Source organism: Oreochromis niloticus, linkage group LG8, assembly GCF_001858045.2.
Source record: "Oreochromis niloticus isolate F11D_XX linkage group LG8, O_niloticus_UMD_NMBU, whole genome shotgun sequence".
NCBI lineage: Eukaryota > Metazoa > Chordata > Actinopteri > Cichliformes > Cichlidae > Oreochromis > Oreochromis niloticus.
The window spans coordinates 3,712,550-3,739,133 of NC_031973.2; the positions used below are offsets into that span (position 1 = coordinate 3,712,550).

At 42.3% G+C, this 26,584-nt stretch overlaps 2 protein-coding genes across 4 annotated transcripts in view; both read left to right on the top strand.

Moving 5' to 3' along the window:
* Positions 1–947: 947 nt before the first annotated feature.
* btbd17a (BTB (POZ) domain containing 17a) lies at positions 948–5,934 on the top strand. Its single transcript, XM_003448692.5, has 3 exons — positions 948–1,307; positions 2,668–2,959; positions 3,951–5,934. Exons 1-3 carry the CDS (start codon positions 1,223–1,225, stop codon positions 5,023–5,025), a joined length of 1,452 nt encoding a protein of 483 aa, XP_003448740.2. The 5' UTR covers positions 948–1,222; the 3' UTR covers positions 5,026–5,934.
* Positions 5,935–7,797: 1,863 nt separating this feature from the next.
* Positions 7,798–26,584, top strand: part of map2k6 (mitogen-activated protein kinase kinase 6) — a 42,822-nt gene continuing 24,035 nt past the window's right edge. The window contains exons 1-3 of one of the 3 annotated variants that reach the window (XM_005453672.4): positions 7,798–7,951; positions 8,117–8,240; positions 26,506–26,572. In XM_005453672.4, coding sequence (XP_005453729.1) covers positions 8,150–8,240; positions 26,506–26,572 — 158 coding nt within the window. In that variant the 5' untranslated portion in view covers positions 7,798–7,951; positions 8,117–8,149. Of the gene's footprint in view, positions 8,241–8,391; positions 8,411–26,505; positions 26,573–26,584 lie in introns of those variants that run through there. The other 2 variants (XM_005453671.4, XM_025909678.1) reach the window with 2 other exon arrangements.

Sequence of the window (26,584 nt, forward strand, 5' to 3'; positions counted from 1 at the left end):
AATCAAAACGATGATGCAATTTATGTTCTTTGAAAACAGAACTTCTTAACAAATAAAAATTTAACCATTAGAAAAAAAATATTGACAGCTCTCTCACAGACTTCGATATTTTCTTCTTCTAACCATCGACATATCTACACACCATTCCAACAAGAATGCTCAAACAACCCACATCATTACTTATTGCTTCAGTTTTAAACATGATCATTTTTTCTTTGTTAACATGCTGAACATTTTGTCTTCAAAGCTGAGCATAAGGATTTGAGTGATTTTGACCAGAGCCAAAAGGTGATGGATCGACACAGCATCTCCACTGTGGTGGGGTGTTCCTGGTTTGCAATCATCAGGATCTATAAAAAGGGTCCAAGGAAAAAACAGTAGTGAAGCAGCGACAGGGTCACGAGCAGAAAAGATTCACGGATGCATGTGGGGAGTGTGGTCTGATCAACAGATGAGCTGCTGTAGCTCAAACTGCAGAACGTTCATGCTGGTTCTGATAGAAAGGTCTCAGAAAACACAGAGCATTGCAGTTTGTTATGAATGGGGCTGCACAGCTGCAGAGCAGTCAGGGTGCCCATGCTGACCCCCGTCCACCGCTGAAGGCACCAACAATGGGCACGTGAGCAATGGAAGAAGGTTGCCTGGTCACCACGGTCCATCTACCTAAGCATTGCTCCAGACCATGTCTGACCTCTATCACAGCTTCCAGGACTTAACTAATGTTAACGTCTTGTTGCCAGATACTACAGCACACCTTCAGGGTCAGGACTGCTTTGTTTTGTTATATAAGTAAGTATAAGTAATAAAGATTATACGAGGTGTTTTTGTGTTTTTGTCCTGGAGAGAGACTGATGTCAGCTTGACCATTTGGATGATTGGAGGCATACAACAAATTATCAGATGATTTTTCTTCTTTTTGAACATCCCAGCTCTACCCCCCCAGTCTCAGCTCTGTTAGTTCCCCGCAGCATCACTACTGGATCAATGATGTCCAGCCAGCGTTGATACCCAAGGATAGGAAAGTCAGGATCAAAGCGGTAGTCATGGAAACAACCCCGGCCTGCTTCCACCCACAAATCGATGGTGTTGGCGGTGGTGGTGGGCTGGACGTGGTGAGGAGAACCCCCAGTCTTATCCGTCATTCGGGCGCAGACCCCATCATCCTCCGAACAACAGGAAGCAGAATTCCAGGACAGACGGGAAAGGACAGGCAGGAGAGAAGATGGTGAAACAGGCTGCTCGCATCCACGCTGGGATGCTGTTTCTGGCTGTCTGCCTTCAGATGGAGGCTGCCGCTGCTGCTGCAGGTACGTTCAGCTGGAAACTCACTTCTCTCTCTTCACTTAAATACAGAACATTTGAGACATGCAGCAGTTTCTTTGTGTTAAAAGTCAATTCTTGCTCTTAGAAGATTGTTGGGTTTGTCTCTCTGTAATATTGCTTTATTTATCTGTAAATCTCTCTATAAATTGAACTGAATTAATGCTCATGGAAACAGATTTTGATTTTGAGTGAGAGCAAACGAGTACAAAGGATGTGTTTTCCAGAAGTACATTTGAAGAGCTACGTCAGCCAAACTGCGAAAGGAGCAAGAAATAGTTTTCTCTGAGATGCCTTTTTTAAATTTTGGGGGCTGTATGAACGAAAAAGTGACTTGACCTTCTTCTATTTTCTGGGACACAGTGATGGCAGGTTTTTTTATTTTTCGAACTCAGGCTTACTGGTATTTATTTTTAGCAGTTTACAATTAAATAGTTCATATTGGTGCACTTTCCTACATGCATTTGAAACTGGTCTCTCATGTGCATGAGTAGTAGATTTATTTCTAATAATAAGATCTATACAGTAACAGTGGCTCTACTGTTAGTTTTTTTTAAACACTTGACATCCACCTTTTTGCTGGGAATCCATCGAGGGTTATGTTGGGGTTTTATTTGATGTTAAATATGAAGCTAATAGGTAAAGAAAAAAACAACTTTGGGTAAATAAAAGCAGTTGCCTTCAAAGCTTCTAAGTCCAGAGAACAAAAATATATATATGTGGGGGACATTTTTTTAAAGCTAAACATATGATTCAGACCAAATATTTCGTGTAAGTTCCCCAAGAAAGTGCAAAAATCAGAGAGACTTTTTTCACTGAGTATTAAATCTTGAAATATGTAGCCAAACACACTATCTAATATTCTGTTTGCTGTGGTTCCCTCATCACCTGGACTCTTTTGAGGATGGTCTCCTCTCCTTCGGACTCCTTTGAACATCACAGCCGACAGACAGAAGTTAACAGCGTGCTCTGTTTGTGTCAGCGTGGGGAAGAAAGTGTCAAATATTTATAATGATTCAGAAAGAGGAACTACACTTTGAGAATATGAATCAAGGCTCACATCCTTGCAGTTACAGTAACTCTGTGGTCTAGCAGAGAAAGGAGGGGTGGAGGGGGTGCGCTGCGATGCAACTGCCTCAGGTGAGACAAAGCTTTAATTAAACATGACCCACAATCCTTCATTATCCAGACAGCGAGTGCAGCTGGGCTGATCAATGGCATGGATTTGGATGATACTACCCCACTATCTGCCCTAATAAATAACTCACACACAGCTTTGTTTTATTTATGAAATGCATCCAATCCTATAAATCCATCAGCTCCTTCTGCTTTCTCAAAAACACCCAGGCATGGCAAAAGCTGAAGGAGCCCAGGATGGTGGCAGCAACAGGGACACCATCAGCCATTCCCTGGTCCTGGTGCAGCATCTGGAGGCCCTCCTGATTCAGGGCAATGGAAGCGACGTGTCGCTGCGGGTGGAGACACCCAACGCGGACGAGGTGAAGGTGATCCAGGCCCACGCCCTGGTGCTGTCCTTGCAGAGTCCTGTGTTTGAGGAGATCCTGCTGAGTCGCAACAGCAGCACGCTGGTCCTGAGAGAGAGCTCCGACTGTGCCTCTGTGTTTGACAAGTTCATCAGGTGAGGCAGGAACAGAGGATGCCCCTCCCCCCCAGCATCAGGGGAACATACACCTTTGTCCTTCAGGGTCACTTCAACTAAGTTTGATTGAGTTAGCACACCCTCTAGAGGGAGGAAGTGTGAAACTGCAGCTCTAAATATGAGCCATTAATGAGTACAATGTAAAGCAAATTGACTAATGAGGAAACTGCTGGGCTGTTCAGTAGCATCTGCTGTAGTGTAGCAGCACGTCACCGAGAAGCCTGCAGCAGCAATCAATAAGCAAATCTATTTTTATCTCAGCTGCTAATGAGATTAATCAAAACACACATTACGCTTATTTTTCTTATTCTGCTTTGATTAAACCTTCTTGTTGTAAAGAGAACCACTTTGTTTTGATGTTAACTTAAGGTGTATTTTCTGTTAAATGCCTCTAGTTTGATGTTTGGATCATTAATCTGCTCATCCAAGTGCTTTTTCTTTAAGGAAAATTAAATAAATAACAAAAATAACTGGATTCATGACTACGTGAGGGCACTCTGTGAGGGTGAAATCATCATGAAAGGAGGCCACTGTTCTGACTTTTTCTCATTCTCAGTCATTATCAACAAAGAATGCTTTCCAGCTGCTGGAGCAACAAGAGAGGTTCAGAGTCACCTGAGGTCACTATGAGGTCTTTAAAATATTACGAATCCTGATGATTCAAGATTTTGTATGTGAGGAAAGGGATTTTTAAGTAAATTATGGATTTAAGAGGGGGCAAATGAAGGCTAACATTTCTCTGTGTTAATCTAAATTGGGATTTATTGTTATTTATTGAAAGGTATCATAGTCAAAACCCTAAACCTAAACCTAACTCTAGACTTATTGGCAGTGGATGCTAAGAGTTAAGATGTCTGCTATGAAAATGCAGCTTTTCCAGCTTTAGCATGACTCTATGAATGTCTAAAATAAACCCAGCAGACCATTTTAGACTCAGTGGTCATAGAGTCTGCTTCTCTTCTCTGTGCAGGTATCTGTACTGTGGGGAGCTTTCTCTGCGTCTGGACCAGGCCACTCCTCTACACAAGCTGGCCACTAAGTATCAGGTGCTGAGTCTCCAGCAGGGCATCACCCAGTACATGACCCAGAATCTGGCCAGGGACACCCCGTCAGGCCACGTGGCAGGCTGGTACGAGTACGCCCTGCAGGCCGGGGATGTGACTCTGAGGGACAGCTGTCTTCAGTACATGGCCTGGAACCTGTCGTCACTGCTGCAGAGCGGCGAGTGGGTGACCATCAGCAGCCAGCTGCTTATGTCCCTGCTGCAGCGTTCAGACCTCATCCTGCAGAGTGAGATGGAGCTCTTCTCAGCCCTGGAGGCGTGGATTATCCAGAACGATCCGGATGGTTTGACGGCTGAAAACGCTTTGAGAGCTGTGCGGTACGCCATGATCCCCCCACGGGAGCTTTTCCTCCTCCAAACCCAGTCCACAATCTTGGCTCGCTATCAGGAGTCGGTGCGCGACCTTCTCTACATGTCCTACCAGTTTCACTCGGCCTCGCCGCTGCAGATGGCCAAATACTTTGACGTGAACTGCAGCCTCTTTGTGCCCAGGAACTACCTGTCCCCAGTGTGGGGGTCCCCCTGGATCATCAACAACCCGACACGGGACGACCGCAGCATGAGTTTCCAGACCCAGCTGGGGCCCAGCAACCATGACGCCAACAAACGCGTGACTTGGAACGTCCTGTTCTCCCCGCGCTGGTTGCCCCTGAGCATGAGGCCCATGTACACCGAGACGGGCGCCATGCAGCCGACTCGCGTAGAAGGCGGGCGTCCTCGCATCATCATCACACCTGCCACGTCCAGCACTGACTTCGCTGGAGTGAGCTTCCAGAAGACGGTGCTGGTGATGGCTCAGCAGCAGGGGAAGGTGGTGGTGAAGCACGTCTACAACTTCCACCAGAGCACAGAGGAAAACGGTGATTTCTTGGCTGAAGCTGACCTGTACCGCCGGACGTCTGAATATCTCATGGACAGCTCCCTGTTCCTCCATATTGTTGTGAAGCCACTGTACCAAACCCTCATAAGCACCAAGAATTAAGTCTCTTCACCTCACTCCAACCCTCACTCATATCCCATCATGGAGACGTGGACCTGAGTCATTTGAGTCACTGAGCAACTAAAAAACAAAGATCCTGATTCAGGACTGCCTGAGAGCATTTTGTGAGGATAAAATCATAATGGAAAGATGGTGATAGTCTGTATTCGTCTTGTCCAAGTGCTGAAAATAACTCCCTAGAGGACCAAACAGAAATTAATCTGCCACTGAAAATAGTCCCCAAGAAATGCACCATTTCACCCAGTCTGAATAGTGTTTAATAAAAACACCACATCCAACTATCTGAGGAAATTACTGCACCATAAAAACCTTGGGTATTAAAGTTTAAAGTGAGGAATGGGCTAACACGCTAATAATTTTGGTCTTTTTATGGGATTTATTGGCACTCAGGAAAATGCAGAACATCACCAGCTTCGTCCTTTATTCTTGAGGTTGTTCCTTTGTCATACACTCATTTGTTATTGGTGCTATTATACCCCATTTACACGTACAGGGGTCACAGTTGATATTCACTGCCCGGTGTGCACTGATCTGAAGCTTTGCTGATTAAATTATACCCTGATGTTAATGTTTGCTGATGGATTTTTATTAGCTGTTTTTGTTTTAGTGATTATATTTTGTGTTGTTGTGAAATATGGTTGAAAAATTGTAGATGGCTCAATTTTTTAAATCAGTAAATTGTTAATTCAGTGCTTACTGGGAAGTAAATTGATTTTTTAAACATCTTTCTTCTGCTTGTATGTTATAACTTATTTAGAAACCCAACCTGTACTCCTCACCGATGTCGCAGCACCTCGTTAGCGAATCCATTAATGTGATCGATGCTGTTACTTACATCCACTGCTGCATTAATCAGTGTCACCTGGTAATAAAGATTGTTTCCTAAGTTTTAAAAACTAAACTGAATTTGTCCTGATTGTCATCCGGCTTATGTTTTGTCACCAAATGCAAAAAATTATACTGTAGCAAATGTCAGTTTATTAATTGTTCTTTTTTACTTTATCAAATTTATTTCTCAGATATTAAAAAAACACGTAAGTAAGAAGAACAAACATACTGCAACTGCTTCATTTAAGCAGACCAAAAAAAATGTTTGTCTTAGATGGTCACAACACGTGACATCCCCTCCAAATCTAATAGAAATAAAATAAATAAGAAAAATTATTAGGATGTTTTTTCTTATTAAAACCACAAAAATTTTCCTTTACAAGCAAATTAAAGGTTTTTTTGTTTTGTTTATACATGGATGTATTATTATGGCTTCATTACCTTGTACTGTAGAATAATCCTGATTTATTTCTGTGTTTAACTTCTACCGTGATTCTCAGGTGTAAGGCAAAAATTCAGAAAACGGATCACGTCGATTCCATCCTCCTCTTTGAAACTTACTCAGCAAAAACATGCTGAGACAACAGAAAGAAGAAGTGACATGAGCTCGTCACTGAGGACTTGGTTTCATCTTCTGAAACGGAAAAAACATCATGAACTTTTCTGTAAAGCCAAGTGTTGTTGTGATTTCTGAAATATTGTTGTGTTTTGTACCTCGGAGCCCCTGTAACGTCTTATTAATGTGATATTATTGCTCTACGGTTCACTGCGTTTCCTGTCTGGATTCTTTGTATGGATGCAGAGACCTGAACAAAGAGTGTTTAAAACACCTGCGATTCATTTGATCAAGTTTCCTTTCATGTAAATTCATATTTTTTTCCTTTTCACTCCACTGACATCACTGCTGACTCTGCAGATGATTATTCTATAAATAATAAAGTGATACACAGAGCTCAACAGCAGAAAGCTGCACAGAAAAGAAAGCAACAGTAATAATAATGCAGCAATAATTCTGCTGCATAATCAGTGCTTGAACTTTTGTACTTTGCTTGTTGTTCATATTAAACTTGCTCAGTCACAAATAAAGAAATCAGTGCAGGCTCGAGTAATCCCTGAGAGCCACGGGTTTAAACCTTACTGACCTGCCACACTCACCTTTCTCCCACAGACTGTTTTTGCTTTCTCTGTGCTGACTCTGAGCTGTGGTATGATTTAATCAGCTAATTTAAAAAACACTGAACCAATTTCAATCATAATTCTTCCTTCGGATGTTCCCTATAGGGGTCGCCACAGGGTTCAGGACATCCCACCCTGTCCTGAACCCTCAGAATGTCCTCCTTCACTACATCGGTGATCCTCATTCTTTTCCTGGCAGCTTCATCTTTAAAATCCTTTGTCCATTGTATCCACGATCCCTCCTCAGCACACGTCTAAACTCTTTCAGCCTTGCTTTTCTAATTTTGTCTCCAGTCAATTCAGTTTTTTTATTTAGTGGCAAATCACAACAAAAGTTACCTCAAGGGGCTTTATATTGGAAAGCAAAAACCCTACAAAGGTCACAGCGTATCACCCCTGCATGAGTCTGAATCTAATGGAAGTCTCTTCCTGTTAAAAGGGAGTTCTTCCTCCTTGCTGTTGCCAAGAGCTCTCTTAGGGGTTCACTCTCTAATATCTCTAAGGATAATATAGAATAATAAGAAAAGAAGCTGAGAGTGACTTTTGAACGAATACAGATTGAATTTATTACAGAATGTGTAGATTTCTTAGCTGGTACAAGAATTTTTTTTATGTGTTTTACAAACTATTGCATCATGAAATCGATGCTGAAAATGTACAAAACCCACCAGAAATGAATATAACGGTCAGTGTTTCCTGGATGTGTGCACAGACGAAACCCACACCCACCCTTTTTTAGCATACGTTACAAACTTCAGCGTCTTTGCGGTTTCGAAAATAAAACGCCGCAGCGCTCACTACATTTCCCACAAGCCTCCGCGGCCCAAGCAGGAAGAACGTTCTCTCGCAGGGGCTCACACTGATCCAAGTTAGGAGCTTTCAGCTGCCAGCCTTGGCCCATCATGTAAGTGCTGCGGAGAATTCTTTGCAGTGCATTTGCAGAATTACCTGATTTCCCGACGGCCGTGCATCCGTCCCGGCGCCCTGCGCACGGACGCGCACGCTTCGGACGCGAAAAGGCTCCAAGTGCATGAAGATCGAGGCTTGTGTTTTTGCATCTTTGTTGCAGAAAGCGAGCCGCTGAAGCTCCAGTGCGAGGGCGATGGAGGGAGGGAGTGAGAAAGAAGGCAAAGTCTTTTGTGCTTCCCCTCCCCCTCATCAAAGCAAAGGGGAAATGTCTCAGCCGAAGGGAGGTAAGAATATGAAACCGATGTGTGCAAAACTAGCGATATGCAATCACGGCTGCACGAGCTGCAACGTGCACCGCTGCAGGTCGAGAACGGCCGGTGCATTTTAAAGTTAGACGGCTTAGAAGGGTCAGTTGCATTTCCTGTTTGAGATCTTCCCCTTTGCACAGTTCCTGGTAAGACGATGCTGTGTGGACTCACTCGTACTGGCGCTATTAGCAGCGCACAGGCAGGGATGTAGAGCACGGGGCGCCTTAATAGTCACGAGATAGACGGTCTTTATTAGAAACTCTGCACGAGTTGACGCGTGGCGCGTGCACGCTGCTCGGGGTAAATCATGAAAGCCATGTCGCGTGCAGGGCTACAAATATGTGGTTTGGTGCATAGGGAAGGGGGTGGTGGGGGGTGGCATGACGTGACAACCTGCAGCTGTCAGTGGACAAGTTTGTGTGTTTGTAGGCTGCAGATTTATTTCAGGTCGTGAGGAGAGAAAATGCAACAAACTGATGGCAAAACGAGCCGCGAGCTTTAAGGTGGAGGGTTCAGGAACAGGGCGCACTCTCTGGGCTTTGCAAAGTGTGTCAGCTGCTGCTTCTGTCCAGCAACTGGATATGTGTCAAACCCCTGGGTGTCCACCGATGTGCAGCTTTTCCCCCCTCTGCATGCCTGTCACACTTTTGACCCAACTTTACCACCCTGCAGCAGCAGGAGGTGGAGGAGGAGCTGTGTTCAGCCTCCCCCCTGCAGCCTCTTTAAGATCATCAGTGAATGGAGCTTGCAGTGGAAGAGCCAAACAGCTGCAGTGAGAGCAGCTCGGGCCTTTTTTCTCTCCCAAACTCCCCTCAACGTGATTTCCAAGAAGTGCAAAGTGAGGCTGGTTTGTTGCACAATATGCAGCATTCTCTCTCTCTCTAACACACGCACACATGCACGCACTGAGAGGCTGCACAGGAGGTGAACAGGTAGGAGAGAACAAGAGCCGCCCTGATGGTCAGATCCTGTTTATCTGCTCCAGTCGAGTGTCCACCCACCCACCCACACGGAGGAACTGTCCTGTTGCAGCCAGCTTATCGCGTGGTGAATAATGCAACACGTTTTATTTATGTTTTGTAGATGAATGAGTTGGTTTGGGACTTTCCTGAGAGCAGAAGTCGGTTTCTGTTGTCATCCATTGACGTCGGTAGAAGCAGAAAACTGCACATGTGCAGTCGCACGAAAAGTGGATGTAGGCCCAGTTAAGATCTCGTCTTTGATTTAAAATTACATCCACTTGGTCACCTTTCAGCTGAGAGATGATTGGATGATTGCTCTGCAGCTTTTCTCAGTAGGTGAATATATTTACTGACATCTGCACGATGACAAGTCATTATAACATCTGCTCAAAGCTTCTGACATCTTGGACCTGACAAATATTTCTCCTTTAGTGTGAAACCGTAAACATCAAAACGGTAAAAACTAGCCTCAGACCGATCATTTAAATAAAATTAAAACAAAAAACAAAACAAATTAAAAAGATGTGTCGTTTCTCTGACTTTCTGTGGATTTGTAACAATACTAATAGATAAATACGCTCTCGTAGTACATTTGTAAATGATTAAACTTGTGATTAAAAACTCCACTGAGGTTTGCAAGAACCCTTCGGCTGATCACAGAGCACACAGCGTTATCGCCACAGGCTAAAGACGGAAAAGTTGGCAGCATTGTTAACGGGGGCACATTTTGCTGGCTGGCTGGCCAGGTCGCGCCCCCAGGTGTATGTGTGTGTGTGTGTGTGTGTCTATGGTTGCGCTGAGCGAGTATTTTCGCCTCATGCTGCAGAGGTGCGCTGTGTATTTGCAGTTTATGCATCAAAAGCTGTTCCTTAAGCTACATTTTCAGACAAAACTCTCAGCGATATTTGCAGAAAGTGAAGTTAAGAAAACAGATTTTGCAAATGTTGGAAAGTGCGGCTGTTTCTGATTCTGCCATTGGTTGGCTCTTTCTTCTTCATTTTCTTCTTGGCTTTTTACATGCTGTGTCACATATGTGATCAGATTAGAACAGATTACAAAATGCGATCTTTTATAGACTGATGAAATCACCGAGCTGTGTATAAAAGAGTTAAAAATAGCTCCACCAACTACTATGGTAAAAATCTGTTTAGACATGAATGCATCAGGAAATGATGATAAAAAATACATTTTAACATGAAATAAAAGGACTCCTAAAGGCCTTTTACCTAGAATACATTTTGTTCATTGCACCTTTGTACACTAGGGTAATATAGAGCAGTAATAAGTCAATTATAGCAATTATTTAGACCTTTTAAAAAAAAAAGAGTTTTTATAATTTACTTTGTCGTACATCATAGTACGCTGGTTATCTTTGGGTTTTCATAATTGTTACAGCTCTGATTTCTAGTAAAAGCAAATTCTCATACCAGAGATGTTGGAACCAACAAATATTTTGACTCAAAGAGACAAAATACTGCTCAAATACAGAACTGAATAGAGTTCAGAGGTGCTTATTGAATTTTCTGACCTGCTATGTAAACAGAAGAATCCAGTGTTTTCTGATGGGTTTATATTCTGTTTGTTGCAGCAGTGCATATGCACGCATGCAAGAAATTATTGAAAAATATCTATAAAGTAAATGTGTAAGCTTTGCAACATAAGTTGTGCTTGGTTATCACACCCAAAAAGTCTATTTTCATGAACTATATTTCATCATTATTCATCACAATGTTGTTTATTGGTACTAAATATTACTTACTATCAGTAGCCTCATAATTTATGTTGTGATATTTCAAGAAAATTTGCAGTAATGCCATTTATGACGATATAGAGGTAACTGAAGTGTACAGGAACCAACAGTTATTAGTGCAAACTAAGTTAAAGGGAATTTTCAACCAGCTGCTGTCATTGATGATAAAGCAACTTTCAGCTGCTCCCTTATTTTTTTTTAAGGGGTCGTCACAGCAGACACATCGGTATGATAAACTACCTAATTCAGAGTGTGAATCTATCAATGTGCCAGATGCAGAAAAAGTAGCACAAAGTAGCCTGGGTAGTGCTTTCTCTGGACATTTTAAGTAAAAGTAGAACGCAACTGCTTACTAAAGTAACTCTGAAGCTGCACAGTAATAAAATTGAAATTTTTTATACTTTCCACCTGAGATGTTGTATCTTGGGCCACGTTTTTTAACCCGTTGCTTTTTGACCTTCCATATAACCTCTTCAGGTGTTCAGTAGTTTCCATCCACAGCTTGTTCTTCCTGTCATATAGAGTTCAGCTTGAGTTGGAGGTCTGACCTACAGTCCCATTTTGGATACTAAATCCCCATCACAGGCTGGCATGCTGCTCTCGCTCTCAGACATGTCTGGGCTTGTGTATTTGCTATGCTGTTATAGGCATGGCGTTGCTATGTCATTGATATCGTGATATGACACATTTATATATCATAAAATACTATACCAGTATTATTGTGGATGGTTTGATATGGCACAGCCCTATTCCATGTGTTGGGTTGATACATTTTAGTAATGCCACACTGTTTCTTTAAAACTTTCAGTTCCCTTTCCACTTTATTCCGCAGCTGTTCCAGACCTTTTACCAGAGCAACATATGTTAGTGTCAGCAGAAAATAAAGTGAATTTTAACACATGCCATCTGTGTACAATATGAAGAGTTAAAAGGGCCTAGTGCTGAACCTTGTGGAACCCCAAAAGTGAACCGGAGTCAGTGTTATTAATTTGTACATACTGATGTGTATCATCAAGGTAACTATGTAACCATTTCTCTTTAGTTTTCATTAGTAATATGTGAACTACACTCATATGCAATGCATGTTCCTCTATGCTTTTAATGAATAACAAATACAGGCCTAAAATGAGACTGGAAGAGAACAGCAAGGCCTACCTGGAGCCCACATTACCAAAGCAAATGTCTCCCCTCTCACTAAACACTGAAAGATTTACTGTAAAATGTAAGGACGCGGTGCCGGATGGGATTTAAATTACAGCGAGAGCGGCAGCTTCGCAGGAAAACAGGAGGTAATTTCAGCTGTAATTATTACCTGGGAGGGGCTCAGAAATTGCTCACATATGCATTCTAGACTGGATTCAAATGATCAGGGGAGGTAAATATTCAAATGTTTCATCTCCCCAAGAGAAACGACTCGTGTTCTTAAATGTTGCTGCGCAGGAGGGTCAGTCAAATTTTTTAGGAAAAACTAACGTTGACAGAAGTGTGACTGAAGAAGAGAATGTGATGAGGTTTGAGCCGCCTCTCCTTCTGTTCTGACATGGCTAAAAGTCTTGCTGCTGCTTCTACTTAAATGTTGCTCAACAAGGTTTTTACCCTGACTGCTGTGCACTGTGCACAGTGATGGCCCTCCCAGCTCGTGTCCCGCCTGCAGCCCCGGCCGGCCCTCGCACCCCTTGCACAAACGTCCCGTTTGTCATGCAAATGGAGGCTGCGTTTTCAGCTGCACGGATACTAAATTTGCTGTTTCGACGGACTGATTGTTGGTCTGCTTCCAGTTCTGTAGTGGCTTTTTTCCCCTCTTGCAGTTACAGTAGAGTTGTTCAGAGCATTGTTCAGATGATCCACTGGATCCAGACAACAAATCATTCCTTTTTATTCCAGCCCTGTTGTGTAGAGAATAATGAGATATTCCAGAGTGTGTGTGCTGTGCAGAAAATGTCTCAATGGCAGCAGGCTTTGAGATTTTCTTGCTGAGGCGAGATGAGAATGAGGGCGAGGATCTCATTACACAGCCCTGCACTGTAAGATAGTGAAGGCAAATAAACTGAGTGCAGATGGATGCAGATGTTAATGTACTCCTTGTAATTGCTGCATGTTTACCCGTGGGCTTTTTGACTCCAACCTGCAGCTCTTCTGTCTGTGCTGCTAAATTTAGAATTGCCTGAAAAATATATGAAGATTGATGATCAGTCCTCCTGCTTACATGCCAGCTCCATAAAACACTGAGCACCATGCATTTGAAATCATCCTTTCGCCCCTTCAGTGGGGCGATGTGTGACTGTCTGGATTTGAATGCCGAACGTGTGCCTGAAGACAATTTAATTATTCTCCAGCATTTCACTCCTCATTTAGACGGCAATGTAGAAAAGTGGTTTTACTGGCAGCTATTTTCTCTGCCTAGAATTTAAAATCTGTATAAATTGTATGAGTTCAGTCTGAAGGTACTCTTCATGCTGACATTACCCAGCAGTCAACAGCTTTTACCCATTTATTCTTTTAAGCACTTGTGTGTTCCACTTGTGTTGAATAAAACAACCCATCACCGGTTGCAGTTAGCACCTCGGCAGTGGACGGACAAAAAGGACAATTTCAGCCAGGTTATGTTTGGTTACATGTTTGCGCACATACAGAAAGAAAATACATTTTTTCACAGTTATAACATGTTTCTCCTTTGCCCGTTTGGTTCTTTTTGCATGTTTAATCATCAAATCATCATATTTTACTGACGACAGTCTCAACCTTCAGCTACTGACCCCCAAATGTCCAATTGTGAGTTCATTAACGTCTCTTATGTTTTGTCCACCATGCACTGTAACAGCTAGATTTCTCAATGAGAGTACTACCTGCAGATGGCTGCAATTTTAACGACGCGGTTTAAAATGGGTTGTTTAGCCTTGATTTTGTTGTGGTTCAGTGTGTTTATAATTATAATGGACTGCCCTTTACAATACTGTTTTAAATGTACATTTAACTTTTTTTTTTCTCTAATTTGTGCACGTGTGTGTGTGATTGCATGTAAAGACATAATGAATGGACTCTCATGTCCTCTGCCTTTGATCCTTGTTTTTCTTTTCTTTTTTGAATTGATGAGTAACTAAATGTAACCAGTTCCATCAGAGTTGTTTGCCTGTTCATTCAACATGCTCTGGCTCCAACCCTGGATCGAATTATGGCTTGGAATGGATGAATACATTTCCTTGATATCACAGGGCAAAGTTTGATATTTTCATATTGTTATTGAAGGCTCCAGGACCATCAATGTAACTGACTAATCAGGTTTTCATTCTGTCACAGCTTGGCACCTTGGGAGTGATAAAGATGCACATGGCAGAAATGTGTCTACAGGTGTCTCGGCTGCAAAGAAAGGCCAACCTGAAAAGTATTTTAATCCACAGTTAATGTGGCAAAAACTGACTGACAGCAATGAATAACTTCAGATTTACTCCCAGAGTTTTTCACTGATTTGACCCCCCATGGTCTTCTCTTTATGTGGCTTCTCTTTATCTCAACACATTACATGTCCTATTTTAGTATTTTCCCTCAATTTGCAAAGCAGTTGCAGTTGCAGGAGCAACACAAACAGCCATATGTAATCTAAAACAGGTCACAGATGTTAATTTCGGTTTATCTTACAAGGACGCTTAATGCAAGGACACGGTCTCCCATATTAACTGTATGGATGCAGAAATTATAGTTCATGCTGCATCAGTGACTCAGTCTTTTTAAGTGTTCTGGAGGTGAAGGCCTATTTGTTGACCATCATGAGTACAAGAGACAGTCAACACGCTTCCCCGCTGGTGGGTACATTATTAAAATAGCCGTATTTGTCATGTAGCCTGTCAGACTTGAGTCACTTTGGAATTGGTGTAAAAATGTAGCTGCTTTGACTTTGTCACTAAACTTTTGTAAGTAATTATTCAGCTTTGGATTGATTTATTAATTCTGAAAAGTGCTTGATTAAAAAAAAGCTGGGCTGTAGATCAGTAAAAGGATTCAAACTTCATGTTATTTACATTTTTAGACAGTATCTCAAGGGAGGGGCAGGGTTTTACATAATATTTTAGTCCCTAGACTGAATATGAAGGTGGAAAAAAGCAAGCACTTAGAGAAATCATGATTTTTTTCTGTGGCTATTTTGAATGCTTGCTTATACGTTTGTCATTACTGGTTTGAAAAATAGCCCAGTAATTAATTACTGAATATCTATCTACATGCACATTTATTTTTCAGAGATGGGTTGGCTTTGCTCCTGGATTGTCCAGGATGTTGGTCCCCAACTACGTCAGTAATTTATCTAGTTTTTGATATACGTTGTCGTCTGTAGTTGTTCACGTGAAAATATTCTCCAACTTGTTGAGTAACAAATTAAAAAATAGCACCGGGAAGATGCCAGTCATCTAGGTCATGGTAATCCAATGAGCTTGGAAAGAAACGCAACTGAACTTCTTTAAGTTTCTTAAAGATGCTTCACCTCTCATACAATCCACCTACAATCCAGTTTTGAGATCCTTCCCAGGCGCCTTAACGCCCGCTCACATCTTGCCTCAGTTGATCTCAACAGGTCACATGATGGGGTGAAGCAAGGTCTCACAATGGTTTCACCTGAAATCTTGGCTGATAATGACTCACACACTTTTTCACACCTTGGCTTGTGTGATGGGGCACATGATCGATAGTGGGTCAACGGCCCATTAAAGGGACAAAGAAGCTTCTTGGATGAGAGGTGAAAAGTCCTCAAGAGACTTGAAGTCCACTCGCTTTTCTTTCCAATCGTCTAAGAGAAGCTTTAAATGGTTTTTATCTAAACTTGTGATGCTAGTTTGACCCCATGGGACAACTCTATTGGCAAACCAATCAGTTAGCCAGCCAAGTAGACACAAAACGAAGCGTTTAAGCCAGCAAGATCTTTGATATCCCCACGTATTTAAGCCTTTAGGTGCTTGGGAGGCCTTGCGGTCGTGTTCTCAGGTATCTGACCTGGTTTCAGCCTGTTGAAACAGCATTTGTGCTCTGAAGTGACCTGAAGTCGACACCCCGCTTTCTGCGAATCATTCAGGCTGAGTGCAAAGGAAGTGTAGCAGGAGCCAGTGACGACATGATTCCCAAAGGAGGTTCCAACAGCTGTAACCTAAAGGAGCTGCAATCTTTGGAAGTGTAGAGTATCTCACAAACTGCCAGAGCGGTCGGAGGGGGGACAAACAGCCGAGGGGCTCTGGCTGGAGTTATTTTCAAACCAGCTACCAGCCACCCTCCCCTCTGTGTTGCTGTCTTTTACTGTCCTTGTGTCAGTATTTGTTGTTTGCTGCCTCCCTCCCTCTGTGATTGATCTCTCTTCCTCTGGCTCTGTGGAATTCCATTGAGGAACTCTTGGGATTGTTGGAATTCCAGCCGGAGTGCATGTGTGGGTTAGCAGCTGGCACCATGCGTTCCCCCGTCATCCGGGCTCATTAGCCCTCAGGCCCTCACACATTGAGGCTTTCTGCATGCACTCTGCCTCTGTTTCTGCAGTCTTTCCTGCAAACATTCCTCTCTGCATTATTTCCTTTTTTCATGCTCTCAAACTATCATGCATGACATGCAAGGCTGGTTGCATGCTCATGCTGGGTGGGGCAGAAACTGGAAGCATTGTCTCCCTCGGCTCTTCTCTTGTCACCGTCACTTCTTGAGAAGGAGATTATTGCGCGTGTTATATCTAATTACTCACCTTCCTTGTTCTCGCCGGTTTCAGTGGGAACAAGGAGTGTCTCCGTGCAGGCGCTCATCTCCTGTGGCCTCCCTCTGGCATTTCACTGCATACTTGAGCTCATGTGCTGCAAATCACCGGGAATGATATGTACTGCTGTTTTTAATTAACCCACACCGCCACTACCACAGTGTTCAAGTTTGATATTGAGCTCAGCAAGAATAAAAGAAGGAGTTGTGCATGTGAGTTATGTAACATAATGTGAAGAAAGAATAGTTTTAGCTTGCTCACTATACTTCCTTGTATGCTTTGAAATGCCTTTTTATGCAAGTACTTTACTGACGGGCAGTCTTGAGTTATAAGCACTTTAGTTTATCATGCTATGCTATGTTATAATTCCACTCCACTACCTATCAAACTGAAATATAGTAGTTTGCACAAGTCGGCACCAAAGTCAATGAATTACCAGGACTCTCTGCATCAAAGCAGGAAGAAAGTAGCTGAATGGAAAGACCGTGTTCACACTCTTTCTCTTTGAGGCGTTCAGATCTGATAAGTTTGAGTTGTTTCCTCCTTTCGATCCAAATTCTGTATTACAGTTTGCACGCTGGCTTTTAAGCCTTTAACTTTCCCTTAACATGGATTTTTGGTTTAGCTTTACATTGTCTGTCTGGCTACAACCTGAGTGGTAGCTCTCGCTTTGCAGCAATTTGTTCTTTAACCTGGAATAAAATGGACTGTATGTATAAAGTTTTTACTTGCTTGAGTGCTAAAGTTTTCTAGTGTGTGTAAAAGGTCTGCATAGTCAGAAAGCCCAAAGTCCACTGCAAAGCGAGTTGTTTTATAGGAAATGCTGCTTGCATGGCTCGCCTTCAGATGTGAGCCAAATAAGCTCTTTATTTTTTATTGCAATATCCAGTGTAAAAAAATCTTTAGTTTTAGGAGGTAGCACAGTTAATGTGTGTAATGTTAGCATCATCGTTAGCTGTCTGCATGAATGCCAAAGCTCTGTGGAGTATGTGTAAACTTTAAAATCTGATCTGAAGCCAGTGAACACTGACCTGCTGTGGGCTACTTTGTAGTGCAGCCTAAACTTAGCTAGCATTGGCTAGCAGAGACTTTAGCTGTCATGATGCAGGTAATTTGGGAAATGCTAACAACGCTGCATGAAAGTATTGTGTACCATGTAACGTAGGGTTTTCTTTGTGTTAGCATTTCTTTTTTGTGTTACCATTTATAAGCTGTTAGGGAGCCTGTACTCATAGATCCTGGGGTTACGTTACATAACCAAGATATCGAGACGTGGCCCTTAAACGATGGGGTATAAAAAGTTGCAGTGTGAGGAAAAGCGTCTGAATCTCTTCTGGTAGACCTGCCAATGAGCAGGTCTATTGTTTAAATTCATTTCCCTCATTTGTCCTTTTACTTAAAGAGCGTAGCAAAAATTGTAAAATTGCTGATTGCAAATTTTTGGCACTATAACATCCTTACTTGAAGCATAATTTAAGGATGTGGTCTTGTATTTTGTTACAAAGCCGAGCTTGTGCATTTTCCTTCCAGCCACAGAGATTACATAATGCTCTGCCCCTCCAACTCTCCACCACCTCCTCTCGGCTTCTTTCCTACACCTCTGTTTGCTCCTCTCTTCTTGTCATTTCTCATCAGAGTTGCAGCAGATTTTGAGCTGTGCAGCCCTCAAAATGCATCTAAAGCGCTGCTTTAGATGCAAATTTGCATCTATTGTTCATGTTGGCCCTACTGCATGTTGCCACTGATTTTGCTGGAATATGCCATGCATGTTAATATTCCCGCAAAGGTGTGGAGAATAACGCTGTCTCCTGGCTTTGAGGAACATGTTGCCTCTTGTCTCATGATCTCCTTGCTGCTGTAAGGCAGAAGCATTTTTCTCTTTTGGAGGAAAAAGGATGCTGTCGCTTCAGTGTGATCACACAGTGAGGCCTTTGTCCTGACACTGAGGTCAATCATCTGACAAACTTCCAGGTCTGCTTAATGCATACAACAGTGCTAATCTTTCCTTTCTCTTAATGTGGAACTTGTCGTTACTTCTGCTACACGGTTGTGTTTTTATTTGTTTGTTACCAGGTTACCTTTTAAATCCGATTCAAGTTACATCAGGCTGAGGAGCACGGATGAGTTGTTGTTATTCCCAGTTCTTATTCTCACCTATAGAGAATATTACGTTAAAAAGTGCTCTTGGCCTTTTTCACAAAAGTTAAATGTGAACTCATTACTTCTGTTCTGCTGCGGTTTCTTTGATCGTGTTTAGTGCTTAAACTGATTGTTCATCACGTTGCATCTTTTTTGAATAGTGATAGAATCCACCCATTTCTCCTAAAGGGAAACATTAGTGTTGTATATGATCGTATCTTTTATTCCTGTCAGTTTCAAATTTGCATTCACAAATCTTTTGCAAGTAATAATAATTAAAAACAGCGTTAAACTATTGAAATGAAATGGTCCATGTCCTGTCAGCTTTCATTGTTTGTGTTGCACTCAGTGTGAAGTTACTGTAACAGCAGGAAGTGGAGTTTTTGTAGTCATTCCAGTCAGCTAGCGAGAAGCATTTGTGGCAAATTAGCAGTCATGCTTTGGCGTCTGAAATCTCTCCATCATATAAATATCACTTTATCTCCTTAAATATCTTTTGGCCTCGTCCAGGCAGCACTCTCTTTGAATGCTGTTTTAGTATGGCGGCTGATGTTAAAATGGAGAAAAAACTGTGGCAGTTGTCAAGTGGATGGTTTGATTCATTCATGCTTTAATGCTGTATTTTTTTTGTACTTTCTTTACAATATACTGCTGTAAACATTGTATATTCAGGTAAAATCTAGACATGGAGGGATCTTTGGATCTTTATCAATGGACTGATGTGTTAAAGCAAGTCAAAGAGAAGTTACATGTTTATTTTTATGGTGCTGTGAGCGGAGAGCAAAAGATGGTAAATCTGAGCTTCTATAAAAGGACTGAATTTGTGAATATGCTTTATTAATTAATGTATTTGTTACATTATAACAGGAATACATTTTGGATTTTCCTCTGTTGTATTTTTATCTCTTCCTCCTTTCTGAGCACAGTTTATTAAGACCTCAGTCATACAGGCCTAGAGACTGGTTGGTGACCTCCTGGAAAAAGGTAGTTGTTTACGAAAAAAAGTGTATTTCCTGACCAGCTGGTGACTGGTTCCTGGAGGTTTCTGGCTGTTGCCAGATGAAATCACCACAAATCTCAGTGTGATTCGTTTGGTTGCCTAACATTTGTGTAGAAGATGCCAATGCGTCTGGAAACACTCGCCCTTTACTCTCTGAGATGTAGTGAAACTTTAAAGTATAACCATAAGTATAACCATATCCATAATAACCATGTGGTCTCTGTTAGAAATACTACAGCCTTATCAGGTGAATAAACTAAGGCATGTTTTACAATATATCCAGTAAATGCAGTCCTCACTATTTCAGGCAGTGTTTTGCTGCCAAGGAGAAAGGCTAAGATTAGCCAGGTAGCTGCTGTGATAAGCATCAACGGATGTTGCAGACAAGTTTAGCTAACATAAACCAGAATAAAGGTGTTTTATCTAATGAAGCCTGTTTGACTGAATGACGATTTAGGCTGCTATTTGATTCCTAAAAGGATTGTTTGGTTTTTGGGTCAAATACCCTCCTAAGCTGTCTTTCTTCTATCTGATCTAAAGCTAATGTGCACGCTATCCCATTAAGTAAAATACTTTTGTGAAGGGAAGGAATCCCCTAATTTATTCCAGGGCTTATCTGTTAACTTGCTTAGCCATTATCCACTTGTTTAATCGTTATGAACTACCCATTAGCTGTTTTCTACAGCTTAGCTAAGTTGCAGTTAGCTCACTATTTATATCTTACTTGCTAACATATCACAAACAAAATCATATATGGGGGAATGGTAGTTGACTAGCTTCCCAAAACTCTGATACTTATCTCAGTGTAATATCAAACAGTTCATAGACTATAACAAAGCAGAGACGTGAAGCTAACATTTGGAGTGGCTGCTAAGGGAACGGTAGTTTTGGCTGTACGGTTAGTATACAGGTACAGTTCAACTTTGTTGTTATTTTGCTGATACTCAGGTGTACAGTATCTACACTGGTCTCTCTGCTTTATACTACACTGCAGTTCACTTCACAGCACCATTGATAATAATTGTTTATGGGGATTGTGCAACATTCCATTATCTATGCAAGTATTTGGGGGAAAAAGGGGGATTTGTTTAGTTGCTAATGTGATAAACCACTTTAATAAAACATAATTGCCTCCTGGTGTGCTAAAAGCTACTGAAACTTTCCACTTTTTCAGGAGTGGAACTCATTTGAAGCTTTTAACCAAGAATTATTTGACTAATACCTAAAATTCCTGCCAGGAATGAAGTATTTCCTGAAGCCGCCTTGGCTGCCAGAGACCCACCAGACTTGTTAACGCACACTGAAAACATACTTAAGTATGTCTCTACAAGGCTGTTGCTTAAGTGCGTTGTGCAGACTCTGTGCAGGTGTCGTCTCTGTGAGTGTTTTCTGGTCTTCAGCGTGAGTGGTTAGCACAGTGCTGGTTTCCAGTTCCTATTGTTGTCTGTGTAAATGCATGTAGGAGGGGCTCAAAGCGACATTTTGGTGTAACAAAGCATCTTTGGAAAGTGGAGACCAGGAGGCCGGCAGCAAGAGGCCACCGGTGGAGGGCCGCATAGCACAGCGGCGTCACACCCTGTTAGGAAAAAATGTGTGCACACAGGAGTGTGTGTGTGTGTTTGTGTGTTTGATCTGACTTAAGCTTTTTTATTTATTATTTTTTTTAAATTACAGATCTGCTCACAGCCACTTGTGTTTGTTTTATCTCAGGATAGCAATGTGAGAAATTCGAGTAATTCCTCTGATAGTGCTCGTCAGCTTTTTGAAGAGCCACACCTTGAGTTTTCCTTTAAATAACACATCAAAGGGCAGCAGACGCTGTGGTTTCCTCAAATGTTAGTTTTGAGCGCGCATCAGCTGCTCGAAGCATCGCATGCTCGAAGCATCGCATGCTTTTCCATCCATTCACAGGGAAGTATGCAAGCAGATCCAACATGGCTGCCTGGCTGCAAAAGCTGTGGTTTGATTACCCTTTGACAAGCAGCCTTCATGCTTTGAGTCCTCATAAATGTATTAATAACAGTTTTTTGCAATACATTTGAATGAGCTCTGCCGAGTGATACACACAGAAAAACTACAGCTTCACTCACTTTCTTAATTGTTCAGTCTGTTGTTGTCTCTGAGGGCCTAAAGGAGCATGTTTGAATTTAGGATCTGAAGTTTGTATTTTAAGATTGGGCTTGAATTTTGCCCACAAATGTGGGCCATAAGCAGCAGCAGTGTATTCTGAGCATCTGAGCATTAAACTAAGCACATACATTACATAAGGTGCCACAATATCAGTCACCATATGTAAAATTTTGCAGCATGATAAGAATCATCAATAAAAGGTGTTTTTTTTAGGTTTATTTGTAAACATCATTGTCAGGTTTGAAACATGTTTAAAAGGGCGTATTACGGGCCATGTGATATGGCAGTGATAAATCACAAGACGGTGAACTCAGACCGCTCTTCTTTTCCTGTTTCAGCCACTGTTTACTTTCATTTTCACTTGCTTGTCTACTTTTGCTTTCACTCACAGCTCAGTTTGGTTTTGGGGCCAAAACTCACGGGTCAACTTTCAGAAGAGGTTGTGGTTTGAGTTAAATCTGTCCATTCACAACATGAAGAACGTTTAGCCCGTGTGTCAGAATATCACGCTGAGCAGATTTTCCTATGCATCTAATAGTGCTGCAGCAGGGCCTGCAGATCGGCAGCTGTGTTTGACTCTGTGGGAGTGAGAGCGGGTCATTTTGTGGCTGAATGAGCACTGCGGCCACTTTTCTGTGATAGTTGGACTGTTTAAGAAACCTTAACCAGTCCGTGCACGTCTCATTCACATATGACTTTCGACATGACACAAGTGTGAACGTGTGGAGACGACTGTGTCTTTGGGCACAGTGTTGCTAACCTTTCTGACCGCAGCCACTTACAATAAAATGTGCTAACTTTGTCATTAGACTATTAATGAGAACTTCAGCACTCGCTGTTATGCATATAGCACGTGGCTTTCCTCAGCATTTCGGATACACATGTGGGTGTAAACCTCTATGAGTAAAAAAAATCATTACGAGTACAGGAAGGAAGGAATTACGCAAGTTTGTCAAAATCTACAGATGCATGTCTGTGCTCTCCATGTGTTCATCATAAAGAAACAGGACAATGACAATTCATTATTTCATCCTCCGGGATGCTGTTTGCACATGATATAGCCTGTTGGATGTATCCCCACCAGGCTGTGTAATTATTGAGTGCACTTTTTGTGTGTGCATGTGTGTAATGTGCATTATAGACTATCTGCTGCCACATTGAAGTAGTTATTATTACTAAGGCCACATAGAAATGTGTCCATACACACTTAAATGAGCAAAAGTGTCTTTAGAATAATAAAAAACAAACTGAAATGACATGTTGAGCTCAAACAGCTGTAGTTTTGTCAGTTTGATGAAACTCACACAACCCAGATGAAGAACAACCGTACAGACACACGTGTTTATCGCACGGACAGAATAAAACGCGGACGTAGCTTCGGGGTCAGAAAAAGGAAGCCTGCGTGGAAGTGCATTAAAGCTGCGTTCTATCTGATGGCTGTGGTTGCAAAAAGGCTTCTGGTTCTACAGAAGTCTGTGAGCCGTTTCCTGCCCAGTTTCCGGTTCCAGTTACTCATTTAGGTTCATAAAAAAAAAAAAAGTCCATTCTGAAAATCTTTCAAAATGGAGGGTTTGTGTTGTGAAACCACACATTCATTGGCTAACGAGTGGTCAATTACAAGTCTTGTTGTTTTTTTTAAGGTGAAGGTGATGAAGAGGCTCATCTCAAGGCTTTAAAATGAGACGATGATCTCTCAGTAACTACAGCCATCTATTACGGAGCTGTAGTTTACTTTAATTTAGTGCTTTTCTACTCTAAGTGCTTCTTAGTGCAAGCTTCTTTCACACAGTGCTTTCATTCATTTCAGGCACTCAATCTGTTACCAGTTATAAATTATAATGAAATAAAAAAAACTAAACTGAGCAAAAATAAGTAAAACTCTAATGACCGTTAATAAATGATTTAACGGCAGATTTTAGACTTTTCTGCGTGCGACTGCTCGCCTGTCGGATCAGTCCAGCGTTCACGTATCAGGAATTTGTCATAGTTCATTAGGTTACCAGCGGTGTGCAGTGGTGTTTAGTGAATGCACATAAATGTGTGTCTGCAGCAGGATCCACACAACAGCTGGAAACAACGAGCTAAACTTCAGCTCCTGTTAATGTTTATTCACCGCAGGTTATTTTCATTACTGGGAAACGGCAGTAATCTGACCCATATTTGGTCTTTATTGTGGTAAAATTTAACTGACAATTTACTCTGTAATTGATGTGAAATTGTAGAGCAAAGTTTCTGACTCCAGACATTTCTGTTATTTTTCAGACATGCAGATTTTCATGTTAGTGGGTCACTTCCTGACCCGTTGAACATGCATAGACACCAGGGTTTCCTCTCATTTGTTTTGAGCTGCTAAACTGAAAGCAGGTGTCTCATACCAAAGGTCAGACCTGCATGTGGGTGTAAACTGCATGGTTTTGTTTTTTGTAGAGCAGGCTGATGGGGGTGAGCAGAGGCATAGTATCTATCCATTTCTTCCCCCTAAGACCCGTCAGGAAATGAATCTGATGATGAGCAAACTCAGGCTGGGCTAAGCTGCTAAGAGCCAGTCTGAGGAGGCTGGAGCCAGTTGCTACCTGCAGACGAGGAGAGCATCGACACACTCGAGTGCGCGCATTAACGAGGCGTCTGGCCGTTAAACTGTCAGTGTAGCATCTCCACATGGAGCAAGCACACCTGGGCTCCCAGATCTCCTTTTCTCCTTCGGCTTCTTGTGTCTCAGTGTCAGTTAGGATCTGGATTCACCCACTGCATCCAAGTGTGAGTACGGATAAGACGCTGTATCAGCAGAAAATGGAAAAATGCAGTCGTAAAGCACCCGCGTTGTAGATTGATCCGGCCCAGGTCAGGGAGTGCTAACTGCGGGATCTTTCGATCCCTTTTACAGCAGTGGGCGTTTTTGGCTTTTCAGTGGCCGGTCGCTGTTGAAGAAGTATCAGATCATCTGTGTTTGAACAGTTGATGGTCCTGGAGTGCAGATATATGCAGGTATTTGTGCTCTGAATGTTGTTGAGATTTGACAGCTGCACGACGGCTAAATGGACAGAAAAATGCACATAATCAGGTTTATAGAGCGAGCGCTCTGGTGTTGCCGAAGGGGGGAAAACAAAGGCTGAGCAGGATGATGAACTGATCTCTCATCCTGAGCTATGTTAAGAAGTTAAGTATGCTTTCATCTTGCAGTACGCTCCACTGCCAGTGAACCCATCCTCCGGAGCCTCATGAGTCTGCTCTGTGCTGCTCTGAGCGTCACTCAGACTCCACTATTACACAAGTTTGCACAAATACAGGGAGTTGCAGCAGATGTGTGATTTACTGTAATTCAACCAAAAATGTCATGTTGAGGTTTTTGCTTCTAGAAGTGTCGAAAGAATTCTTCTCTTGGTTTGATGTCACAGATCTTTGATATTTGTTTGTGTTGTGAACAGAGAAGTTGTACGTTTTAAGACAATCTCACAGTTTTCCCTATCCTTGCAGGTAAAATTTAGTCATTTGTATGACTCTCAGACTTTATTATGAACAACTAAAATACATATATATACAATGTTGCCAGATTGTGTAGTTTCAACCCACATCTTGGCAACCCACAAACCAGTTCAAGGAGCTAACCTCTGCACCGGCAGACAGATCAGGTAGACGATGAATAAATTGTTGCTTCCACACTTCAGCTCTGTGTTAAGAGTGACACTTATTGCATGTGCAACAAAGTTGGAAAGATTTTCACCATTTTGAGTTTCATTAATCCAAAATCCCTGAAGTGAAACGTGATGCAAACAAACGAACAGTGTTGCTGAGCCAGCAGTGATGAGGTTGTACTGGACTGCTGTGGTGATGAGAGCCTGTAACCTGTGAGCTCGGGGATTGTCACCAAAAGAATAGGGTTGCAGGCACGAGCAGGACGAGCTTCGGGGTGACGGAGTAAGGGCACTCAGACATGCGGAGGGAGCTCGGAGTAGAGCCGCTGCTCCTTCATGTCTAAAAGAGCCAATTGAGGTGGTTTGGGCATCTCATTAGGATGCCTCCTAAATGCCTCCTTTGGAGGTTTTCGGGCACGCCCAGCTGGGAGGAGACGCCAGCAGGAACTGCAAAGTGCTGCTGGGGACAAGGACGTCTAGAATGCCCTGCTGAGCCTGCTGCCACAGCAGCCTAACTTTGGATAATTGGAAGATAATGGATAGGTTTTGCTTGTCAACAATTAGTTTGGGGGAAAAAAAAAGCTTTTGCTGTTCTTTCACTGGGAGACAGAAATAGACTCCCCAGTGTCTGTCTCCCTCAGCCTCCTTTCTCCTCGTTCGTGCAGAGCTGCACATGCACAGCTGCACATGCACAGCTGCCCTGTTGTATCTGAGCAGCTTGCAGCTCCACAATTAACTTGTACCATTAATGCTGGCGGTCAGTGTGGCTTGAATCATCAAGCTGTATCAAATACTCCCCAGTTACTGTTGTAGTCAGTGGTTCTGACGACGTCTCCTGGTGTATTTTATTTCAAACTGTTCACGCGGCTGTAACTCTCACAGCTTCTCGTGTTGTTTTGTGTTTGTTTTTAGGTAAGAGGAAGCGGGTGCTCAAGCTCCCCAAGGAGGCGTTTGAGCAGGCTACCAGTACCAGCTCAGTGTAAGTCTCATT

What these genes read in the sequence shown, in the direction of transcription:
- btbd17a (XM_003448692.5), top strand. Translation starts at nt 1,223, where the DNA reads ATGGTGAAACAGGCTGCTCGCATCCACGCTGGGATGCTGTTTCTGGCT. An exon ending in GGCTGCCGCTGCTGCTGCAG is followed by an intron (nt 1,308 to 2,667) that starts GTACGTTCAGCT and finishes AAAAACACCCAG; the next exon opens with GCATGGCAAAAGCTGAAGGA. An exon ending in GTGTTTGACAAGTTCATCAG is followed by an intron (nt 2,960 to 3,950) that starts GTGAGGCAGGAA and finishes TTCTCTGTGCAG; the next exon opens with GTATCTGTACTGTGGGGAGC.